Raw genomic sequence first — 11,853 nt, 5'->3', positions numbered from 1 at the left:
CTTAACAAAATTTACTGTACAGTAGACTATCTTTCTTAAGCACTGTGAAAACCTATTCATCTTCTGAAATACCACTGAAAAATTTAGATTATTGTAGACCTAGCAAAGGCTTCAAGCATCTAATTAGATACAATCTCATGAAGTTTAATCGTAGACCATACATAATAGGGTATTTCTGCTGGTGATATATTAAGACATGAAATGTCATGAAGTTTAGTCATGGACCACAGTAGGTTATTTCTGATGCTTATTTATGAAAACTTGAAATGGATTGGCTTACTTATAATATGTACCTAAGTAGCTTTCCAAAGTTGTGTCCCAAAGCATTTTAAGCCACCAACATCTCATGGGAGACAAACCATCTTGCAAGGAATGTAGTTCTTCCACTTTTTCTCGAGACCATCACAGAATCACATGAAAACACATCCATGTAGTGACTCAAATCAACCTCCACCGGTTAAAAATCCAGAAAACCAATATAATAAGCAATATAAAATATGGGCCACCAGATTAAGAACACCAAAATCGAAGCTTCATGGGACAGAGAAGCTTGTGTTTGGAGGCACTTGATGGCAGACATGGTTATACTTCATTAGCAGTGAGTCAAATCAAGGACCTCATCTCCCTAGGAAGATGCAACTGACTACCCTAGAAAGAAACAGCAGCAGCAGCATGGTCAATAATTTATGAGTATGATATTTGTATTTCTTTAGTTGATTATGAACACCAATGTGTTGGGTGCCTCAACAAGATGGGGACATTCACAATTCTCTTTGTAAATTTAGGTAGGTGGAATGTGTTACTGTCATGCATGGTCCATTTACTTAATTGTTTGTTAATCATGTGCCAGAAAACTATATAATATAGCAGAAGTGGTTTCATTCTATATTTCTTTTTTTGTCACTAGTCAATGCTGGAGTCACATCTACATATAACTTGTACAAGATGCTCGAGGAAATTAGTAAACCCTCAGCATGATTCATTACGTAGCAAGTTGTTGGTGTTATTGGCATCAAGAAAAAGTATGAGAAACTTTGATGGTGGATGTCTCATTAAAATAATCATGCTTGTGCCAAGACTTTGGTAAAGCACTATATAAAGGACCAATTATTTTAATCACTGCTTCCCTGTCTCCGCATAGTACAAATTTATGGATGTTTATCACTTAAAGAATTTCTTTATACAAGGAACAATTTCTACTTGCAGGTGTTTCACCAATAAAGGTAAACAAATAACTGGTATGATAACCATGACAAAATGATGTAGAATGTGAGGTTACCATGGATAGTTGTCAGTGCAGGAACAAATCTTTTTAATGACTGTTGGTTAAACTAAACTTGAGTTAAATTCAGATATCTTTTTTTTTGTTATTTATAAATCTCCATTTTCAATTTCATCCTCATATGTAATGCATATTTAGGGATCAAAATAACAGGCCAATTTCAAAATTGTTGTTTTACTTGTTATTGTCATTCTGTTGTGTGATTGTATGTATTTCTTAGATTAATATTATAATAAGGACAATTATTCAAGGAAGTTGAGTGAGCTTTTGAGTGCAACAATATCTGCAAAGCATTGGAGGTTTGGTTAACATGGGACACAATGACAATTAATTGAAAGGAAGAAGAAGAAGAACAGAACAAAATAATTTGGTGATCATCCTTCCTCGTATGATGTTGGGTTGGCTTGATGGTGAAGCTAAATAGCAGTACTAGGTAGCAAACTGGAGCTGGAACCGTGTCGGAACAAGAAGAATAGGAGGAAGGGAAAAGCTTGTTTTGTAGCACAAAATAGGGACAGGCGCAGCCTTTTCCCAAGTCAAACTTTGTGTCTACTTTTCCAAATAGGCATGTTCGACTTTAGGGTAGATGTGAAGTGGCAGCATCCAATAAGCTTTAGGTCTTAAACTGAGTCGCAATTGACTGAGTCACGATTTCAGATCGGACGTGCGTTACGCTGATCTGATCCCGTTTGGATCGATTCCATCAATCTCGATCGAGGAATAATAAGATGATCTCTCAATCAATGTATTATTATATTACATTTCAATTTATTAATTAAAAAATATCTTGATTCCTTCGTTACTCAAATCAATAAATAGTGTGGTCTGAGATGATGATGATGATGATGGTTACGAGAGAGAATTTGGAGTTACGAACGTGGAAATGACGTGGTTGGTGGTCACCGATAGGCTCAAAACCATAGCCCCACCCCACAATCACATCACATCACAGCTTGGATGAAGAATTTAGGTGTCAATGCCAATTCATTGTTCAGCGAATGAGGACATCATCCGATGATGTGTGAAATAATGGATGATGATGATGATGATGTTGATATCAAATCACATGATCGCTTGAATCACGCACGAGATCAATCTCGTTGTTCTGATTCACATATGTGGTCCAAATTTGTTAGAAAAAATATCTATGTATATATTACGATGTGATGTTGGTCTCTGATGATGATAATAATGGCGATAGGACACGGGCTGACATCAGTTGCCCCGGATGACGCCTCACGCCTCGATTGACCCGACAGCACCTGATCAAACGAACCGAGACGTCGGTCGAGGCGCATTAACGACCTGCTCAGGCTCGACCCTCCACACCATGCCAACGCCAATGTCAGACGCTATCAGGAGTACGAGCCTGCCCCATGCAAACGGGCACAGTAAGCTTCCCTATAAATACCCTTGCATGCTAAACGAAAAAAGGGGGAGAAAAAGAAAAGACACACAAAACAAACCTCTGGACATCACTTAACTTGATCGTCGGAGGGGTCGGGTCGAGTTCCAACCCGACCTGTGTGTAGGTACGAAGACCGAGCCACCTCTTCGCCAGCGCCAGGGAGAGGGACTCTTCCTCGCAGGACGTTCCGGTGAGCCCCGACGCTGCCCGATCCGCTCTACCACCCCCGTCGGCAATCCCAAGAGACCTTCGGTAAGATCCCCGTCATCTGAACCCGAACCGAGTCGCGTCGGCCTCGAGATCACGGCTTAAAGTTGTTTACACGAACGGTCTCTAAATTTGTATGTACTAACGTTTTGAATTATTCAGCATTTAACTTTTGTGACAAATAAAAATAATGTATATCGATTTATACATCCTATTCTTACCCCCACTAAATGATCTAAATAGCATCCAATCGAATCGGATCCAATCCATCCATCAATAGCCCCTAGAGTTTAGGGTGGGAATCATATCCATCCATCAACAGCCCAATCTTGAGGTACTAAATCATGAACTGAATCCATATCCCAAACCGATCGGTTCGGATCGTATCACATCGGAATCATTGACCACTGCAGTCATCGGAGGACTTGCATGTATGGAATGGGGGGAGAACGCGAGAAGACAACAGAGGCCATCTTACGGCCGGACCACAAGGAAGGAAGAGATCCACGAGTGCTGCTGCCTCGAAACTTGGACTCGCAGTTTTGAGTTCCGCCCTCGGTCGGGGTTTTGACTCTCCCCTCCACCGCTCCGCTCTCTTTTCTTCCTTCTCGATTCGCTTCTCCTCATTTGACCGCCGTGTTTTACCTTCAACCGATAGATATAGACCAGAAGAAGAAGAAGAAGAAGAAGAGAAAAAAGAAAGGCGCCAAGCATCAAGAATTATAATTCTTGATCGATCACATTGGTATTATGTATGGGTCATATGGATTATATGTCGTCTACCCAAACCAAAAGTTAGCGGTCTGACTCCTCCCTCCAATTCCACCACCATGACCTCAAAATCGCGTTCCAACACCGCTGTTTCCTCCCTTGTTTCCATTCAAACTTCGAGGCTTCTTCGCAGTCATAGAGGCGGAAGAAGAGAAGGAGAACACCATATAAAACTCCTCCCTGCCTAACCCTTCTTCCTTGTTCATCTATCTTTCTCTTCTCTATCATCTCATTCTCATTAGCTTGATGCGGCTCCAACTATGAGGATGGGTTGGCTTTTCCTCTTCTGCTGTCTTCTCCAAGCCTTTTCCTCTTCAGCTTCTCTGTACAACTGGACTTCTTCGGCGCTGCTCGGATCTCTGGTCCGGGGGATCGAATTACCCGCACACTTGAGCTTTAACGCCGTCACCTCCTCCGGCGAGCCCAGCTGCGACCACCACCTCGATGCCGCCGCCTCCTCCACCGGATCGCTGACCAAGGAGGATGGCGTGGCACCGGCTTTAAAGCTCCACTTGAAGCACCGGTTGACGAGGGACGCGGCGGCCGCTGAGAGGTCGACGAAGATGGAGTTTTTGGAGCACTCCACCCATAGAGACATCCTCAGAATCCATACCCTCTTCAGAAGGGTCACCGAGCGCAAGAACCAAGACGGCTTCTCCCGCCTCGCCACCGCCGCCGCCGGTCGTCGCCCCAAGACGATCCAGAAGGCGGCTGTCGCGACGCCTCCGGAGCTCGCCGGGAGGATCATGGCCAAGGTCGAGTCCGGTGTCACCCTGGGCTCCGGTGAGTACTTCATCGACGTCTTCGTCGGCACGCCGCCGCGCCGCTTCTCCCTCATCCTCGACACCGGCAGCGACCTGAATTGGATCCAGTGCCTCCCTTGCCACGACTGCTTCGAGCAGCACGGCCCCGTCTACGCCCCCGCCGCCTCCTCCTCCTACCGCAACATCAGCTGCGCCGACCCACGCTGCGGCCTCGTCTCGTCCCCCGACCCACCCCGGCCCTGCGGCACCAGCGTCGCCGACGGCCGCGGCGACGCGTGCCCCTACTACTACTGGTACGGGGACCGGTCCAATACGACCGGCGACCTCGCTCTCGAGACCTTCACCGTGAACCTCACCTCCCCGGATGGCGCCGGCGACGGGTTCCGCCGCGTGGACGACGTCATCTTCGGGTGCGGGCACTGGAACCGCGGACTGTTCCATGGCGCTGCCGGGCTCCTGGGCCTCGGCAGAGGGCCGCTCTCCTTCTCCTCCCAGCTCGGTTCGTCCTACGGCCACACCTTCTCCTACTGCCTCGTCGACCGGAACAGTGACCTCAGCGTCAGCAGCAAGCTCATCTTCGGCGACGACGAGAGCCTGCTCCGCCACCCCGACCTGAACTATACCTCCTTCGTCGCCGGGAAGGAGAACCCGGCCGACACCTTCTACTACATCCAGATTGAGTCGATCGTGGTGGGCGGCGAGGCGCTGCAGATACCACGGGAGACGTGGGAGCCGGCGAAGGACGGCAGCGGAGGGACCATCATCGACTCCGGCACGACGCTGAGCTACTTCACCGACCCGGCTTATCAGAAGATTAGAGAAGCCTTCGTCAAGAAGGTGACCAAGTACCCGGTGGTGGAAGACGTCCCGGTGCTGAGCCCCTGTTACAACGTGACCGGGGTGGCGAAGGTGGAGCTACCGGCACTGGCGATCCGGTTCGGAGACGGGGCGGTGTGGAACTTCCCGGTGGAGAACTACTTCATCCGGCTGGAGCCGGACGAGATCATGTGTCTGGCCATCCTGCCGACGCCGCAGTCGTCCCTCTCCATTCTGGGCAATTACCAGCAGCAGAACTTCCACATCTCCTACGACACGAAGAACTCCCGGCTGGGATTTGCGCCGGCGAGGTGCGCCGAGATGTAAAGAACCTAATCGATTGGTTGTAGGAGTAGAGGATTCTCAAACTCTTCTTCATACCAAATTCTTCACCACAAGTGTAAGAAACTAAATCCAAAGCCTGTGTTATTCTTTTGCTTTCTATTCCTGTCATGTCAAGTCGACGCCACCTCGAACTGCTTGCGTTGACCTTTGACTTTTCTGAGTTGCTGACTCTTCCAACGGCATTCGCCCGGTCAAATTAGAAATTTCAAGTCTATGATCATTACAGACAAAGATAGTAAGAAGTATCATATATATATATATATATATTCTTAATTAATGGTTTCCTCTCACAGCTCAAAAATCTAATAAAAAAGAATGATGAATGTTGGTGTCAACAACCTTAAGTCGTGACCTCGGGGCCAACGTCCGAATGATTGAGGATCTTCCTCAGCGACCCTTGAGACCGTTGAGGTGGTCGACTGCGGTGGTCCGATCGCGACGAGACAGTCGTTTCCTCTAGAAGGGAACTCCTTGCTTGGGCACGCGGTGGGAGGCGCTTTGTCTTCGTCCCTGCACACAGGTCGGGCCGGGAGGCTCGACCCGACCCCTCCAACGATCAAGTCAGTTGATAGTCTTAGAGGGTTTTTGTCTTTGTTTGTTTTTCTCCCCTCTCCCTCTTTCTGAGCGCGAGGGTTTTTATATGGAAGATTACCGTTGCTTGATGTGCCCGCTTGCCTCTTGGTAACGTCTTGGCGTGGTGTGAAGGACTGGGCGCAGCTGACGTTAACCCGCATCCCATCGCCCATTTTGCCCTCATCAACGAATCTAATAAAATATCCATTATAGTCATTTTAGAGTATAGGTGAAATATACTCCAATCCAAAATGAATATTGTCCGATGAGAAAATGAATTGACCATTCGGTAGATTATAACTTCTTGCGCACTCAAAACACACACTTGTGGTTGGTGGAAATTTTGATGTTGCGAGTTAGTCTCACAGAATGCATGGGATACGAAGGTGCCAAGCAAAATCTGAGAAGACACGATTTAGGATCTCATGGAAGGGATTCCTTAATTAAGCCTTTGAAACTTACACAGAGCACTCCACACGTCCTCCACATATTTAGAATCACATCGATGAAACGATGGAGAAGACGGAGAACAAATATGTAATAGAACAAGAGTTGGACTTGGATTGATCTCAATCGATTAAATTAATACACCTCATCAATTTTGTTCTTTTAGTTAAGGAGATGACTAACCGCGAGAGGTTTCCGCTGAGGTTGTACTTATCAAGAGTTTGATCTATGTTATAAGTTGTTCAAATATAATTTGATTATTGGAAGAAGAATTCAAGTCGAAACTAAGTGTATCATAAATTTGATATCGAGAACTGTGTAAGTTGGACAAAGACCCTTGCAAAAATAATAATATCAGTGATATATTATAATACACGATCTATTGATTTATTTTTTAAAAATAAAAAAAAAATCATCAAAATATATTTTCATTATAAATATCAGAATTTATAGTATACTCTTTATTTGATAGAAGATCCAATTTGTTACTATCTATCTATAATATTAAAAGTCTAATCTCTTATAAGTTTTAACACCCTCTCTATGTATAAGCAGGTTTAGACCTACTTAAATGAAGATATATATATATATATATATATATATATATATATATAGGATGCAGATTGATGATCTGTCTTGAGATCAAAGAAAAACTTAAGCTTCGGTCAACTCTGATGTCCAATCTTGAACATGGACTTTTCATCCTAACTAATCTCAGTCAACCCACTCGCCAAATTAGAAGCCGTCTGTGCTAAAAAGCAAAGTGGACGCTTCCTCTCATCATCTTCTTCCAAGTCATAGACGACGACCTGAGCATCGTCACCGTTCCTCCAACCAAGTGATGGTACGGCCGTCACTCCCGGTGGCACAGCTCGAAATCCTCACGCCGGGAGAGGACCCTTCTTTTCCTTTTTGCCTGCCTTTTGAGGTGCGGAGAGGGCGAGACCGGGAAGTTAATTGCCTTCTCGTTTGGAGACCATGGTGACATGGCCGACCAGTATGAGATCACCTGCGCTTAGCAGCACATTTTTGACTGCATGCAATGCAATGTTGTTTAAGGTCAGCCAACCAAACCCACTACTACGTTTGTGGCGTCGAAGTTTTAGATCACCAATCGTGCACGCTGCTTGTACTCGCTCATCTCGGAAGAAGGACCAAGTTTTAATAGATTTCCCAGAGCAGACATTTGCGCCTGCAGTGTTTCCATCTTCTCAACAGAGCGATGGGTAGCATTCGCAAAAGGATGAGAAGGACAAGAGGAGTAAAGATCCTACATCTTGCAGTACGTGGCGCAGTTCCATACGCACCATGAATGCGTAGCCCACCACATAAGAAAAAAGCTGCTCATCTTCCACCGCACGGCTGCCCGCACCACAAGCACGAATACAGTGCGTGCGCTGGGCCATCAGACCCTGCAGCATGACGCTGACCCAGCTTCGGTGGTGTTTCATCCCCAGCTGCTTCGCTTCGACCTGGAGAGATTTAAGGTACTTGACAGCTTCATCATGAACAGCAGGAGTATCCATGCGATCGTCACCATCTTCTTCATCCTCTCCCCTCTGCCGCTGGAACTGCTTGTTCGATGAATTGCCTCCCCAGTTGGCGCCGGACTCCTGACCACATCGTCGTCGTCGTCGTCGTCTTCTTCTTCTTCTTCTTCCGAGCTCAGCAACGCATCGATGTCCTCCTCGTCGTTGTCTGGGTACCGGATCTTCCGGCCTCATGGGCGCGAGTTCCAGAGACATCGAAACTCGGAAAGCCGAACGTGCGGGCCACGGAAGGATGGAACGTGACCCGACTTGTGTGATGTGACTGGTCGAAGATGACGAAGTTCTTGGGGGCATGTTTCCGTCGGCTGGAACTCCATATTGATCAGCGGAGCAGGGAAGTCATGATGATGCTCATGCTCTGAGACGGGGGCAGCAAAGGTACCTGTCGTGGAGTTACAAGCATTCGCAGGAGAAGCCTTTCCAGCAAAATATGTTGGATTCCTCTGCATACTACTCTCTGTTGTTGTTGTTGTCGCTGTTTGATGTTATTAACGATCAACTCGCTGAAAGCAAAGTTGAGGAACGAAAGTGAGCAATCTATTGGAGAATCGGGCTCTTCTTTCTCAACAACAGCTTGTTGACAGAAGAAAGATCGCGAGTACAAGGCGCTGGAGCAGCGGGCAGGGAGATGGGGAGTTGATGGCAAGTACAAAGGCCTATGGATTTGGTGGTGCTTCGAAGCCCACTTCCCCCTCTGTCTTCTTTCTCGTGGGTGGCCAACTAACGGTGAGAGCCTCACGTGCCATCATTAAAACTGAGGCAGCGCAATTACTGCAGCGTGTGTACATGTGATCGAAGCCGCATGTTTGTGAGCCCGCATCTTCCCCTTCATCGCGCGTGCATCTCTCTCTATCTCGCTCTCTGTGCTCGACTTCACTCCATGCACTAAGCTTCAACCATGGTGTAGTGGTTCACACCTTTTATCTATTCTCCTTTTCTCTCTTTCCTTTCCATGATTTCTAAGGTATCGACCAATGTGCCTTTGTCTCACTATCATGCTAAGTATTGGCATTTAGAAAGTAGCTAAGCTTCACAGATACCAATTCTTGGGAATACTGTAGCTTTTTTAAGGATAATGCATGATCTATGACATTTCACAGAATAGCACAAAACAACATAGCAATTACCACAGTATATTTATTCCTGATCTACAAATTCATATGTAATTCGGCTTCTATTACCTTCCAGATACAATGCATGACCAAAAGCGTATACTTTGCAAGCTAAATGTAGTTCAGCTGCAATACATCGGGGCTGCAGCAGGCTTATAAAGGAATGGTTTGACAGTGTGTGAGTGTCCTGATGGCAGGTTATATGAAAACTTGATTCCGGAGTGAGCGTCTCCCCTTCGCGTGCAATGTTCATGGAAGCTACTTAATGGCCTTGCCAAGCATGACACCCAGCGATCGCTCTCGGGCATCGTCTCTGCCACCTTATAGATGCCTTTGGAGTTTGTGAAGGCCTGATAATTGAAAACGTCGCCCGACTTTGTTATGCACAGAACAGCCACTTCGGCGCCTGCTACAACACGCTATGCACCTTGTTAGATACCTCAAGTTCAAAAACGTTTCTAAACCAGTTTATATTTTCATATAACCGAACATAAAGCACACGAGACAATAATAAAATTCATGGTTAATATATCAAGAAATTAAGAAAATTCATGTACCACATTGGAAGCAAAAGTCATGGGATGTTTATGTTGCATGGCAGGAACATGCGTGTGGCGTTTAGTTTGCTCGATAACATTCAACCGAATAAACTTCAAAGCAAATTTTACAAAACGTATGACAAGCAACCATTTGACACATGGTAAGTTCTGCTACCGATCAAAGATGGGATACAAACTTATGATTGACCCAAAAAATGTTCTTTGCACCCTCGTGATGCTAATGAAAACCCCACAGAATAGCACTGTATCATCATGATTTCTTCCATGGTGTTCTACAGACTCTCATGTGATCGATGATCAACGATCAGCTAGCCACATTGATTGGTGATTTGTCAGGCCTTGACTGATCAATTGATGACAGGCCAACCACTGGTTGAAAACTTTTAGGCAGCAGTCCATCACACACAGATGACTGATTGATGACTGCATACTTGTTGGCCTGTCCAACAAATAGATGACCTAATGTTGATTCCGAACTGGATGGTTATTGATGAATGCCTACTACCCATCCTCAACCAATTGATGATCGTCATCAAGCCATCAACAATCATGAGTAGGACATCAACTCATCCATGGCCGACACCAGAATGAGCACGATCCTATCATCAGTTGCAACCCGCAACCGATCGTCGTTTTGATTACTGCTGATCATCATCCAACAACAACCATCACCAAATGACCATATCGCCAATTGGATGACAACCAATGATCATCGAACCACAAGTAGTCAGCCATCATATGCTCACCGGTGATTATTCCATCAATCAAACAACGATAGTTACACAAATGGTTGAAGTCATTATAATAATAGTTTCCTTTGAACATTTTCTTGATAAACCAAACAATAAAAACGTGAAATATAGTAGTTTTGAATCATTAACTTTAGTCACTTGCTGCCAACCAAACATAAACAGTTTTAGACTTTAAATACTTCATACAACTTTAAAAGGGCCTTGAGTAGCAAACTTATTAATCTCCAATGCACCTTACATAAAATACTACCAGAATCCTGAAAAAATTTTAGAGAAACAAACTCAGAGACAAGCCTATACTTTTTCAAACTAATCCAATCCAAAATCTTCCATCATGCTAGTCAAGCAAGCTAACCATTCATATAAATTGAGTTCAAACTTATTCTAATATTTAGGAGTTTATATAATATAAACTTGGTAAAATGTTACTTGTAGAGTCCAACTAAAAAATGCAAAGATAATTTCCACTTAACACTGTGTTTACTATCATAACCTGGTTCAGACCTCTTCCGACTGGAAATAACATCCGGCTTTCTAGGATTCCCAAAATAATTACATCTTGACCCTGTGGTTTGCTTGAGTAAGGGAACAAGTCAAATGTAATTATTTTGGGGGACCAAGGGAGCAGGACATTTTATTTTTCATAAGGAAGGTTCAAACAGTAATTTCACAAATTTGTAGGGTTCACACATGAAATTTCTCAAAAGCTTTTGAAATTTCTGTGATTATGGTAGGTGAGATAACTCTACTGTTCCCTTTAGAGAATCCTAGTTGAAGTCAAATTTACCATAAAATGGCATATTGGAAAGGCTTTAGTCAGATGGTCATTAGTTTTCCCTCTTCCCTAGTCCTAATAGATAGGGTTAAAGTACAAACTTTAAAAGGAGTTATCTATTTATTTTTGTATTTATTTATTTTCTAAGGAACAAATTATAGAACAGCATTCGCAAGAATTTTTCTACTTGCTCACTTATTGGCGATCTAATTAATTTATCTCATCTATATGTCCTCTTTTGCTGTATCTGTTTTTTGTTTCTCTCATAGGCAATATATTTTAACTACAAAACATTTGTCAGACTGCAGTCATGTGTAAAATCTCTTCCCATTCAAATCAGTTCTCATATAATTATTTCCAAAACTAGTCTTTTAATGTTAATACAGTTGTCATTGTTAGTCCCTCCTCTATGACAACCACTAAAGAAGCTAACATTACCATCTGTTCTTGATTAAAAAAAATTAAAATTTTACACTACCTACCAACCCTTT

General features: G+C 44.3%; 1 protein-coding gene and 1 pseudogene across 1 annotated transcript; one reads left to right on the top strand and one right to left on the bottom strand.

Annotated features, from left to right (window-relative positions):
• Window positions 1–3,313: 3,313 nt before the first annotated feature.
• On the top strand, window positions 3,314–5,688 carry LOC103977055 (aspartic proteinase nepenthesin-2-like). Its single transcript, XM_009392460.3, has one exon. The coding sequence runs from the start codon at window positions 3,929–3,931 to the stop codon at window positions 5,573–5,575; it is 1,647 nt and encodes a 548-aa protein (XP_009390735.2). The 5' UTR covers window positions 3,314–3,928; the 3' UTR covers window positions 5,576–5,688.
• A 2,136-nt stretch (window positions 5,689–7,824) lies between these two features.
• LOC135606565 (uncharacterized) lies at window positions 7,825–8,754 on the bottom strand (annotated as a pseudogene).
• Between the last annotated feature and the right edge of the window lie 3,099 nt (window positions 8,755–11,853).

This window comes from Musa acuminata, chromosome BXJ2-3, assembly GCF_036884655.1.
Source record: "Musa acuminata AAA Group cultivar baxijiao chromosome BXJ2-3, Cavendish_Baxijiao_AAA, whole genome shotgun sequence".
In the NCBI taxonomy this organism is placed as follows: domain Eukaryota; kingdom Viridiplantae; phylum Streptophyta; class Magnoliopsida; order Zingiberales; family Musaceae; genus Musa; species Musa acuminata.
The sequence above is the reverse complement of the archived record's forward strand: the minus strand, read 5'-3'. Positions and strand labels throughout refer to the sequence as shown.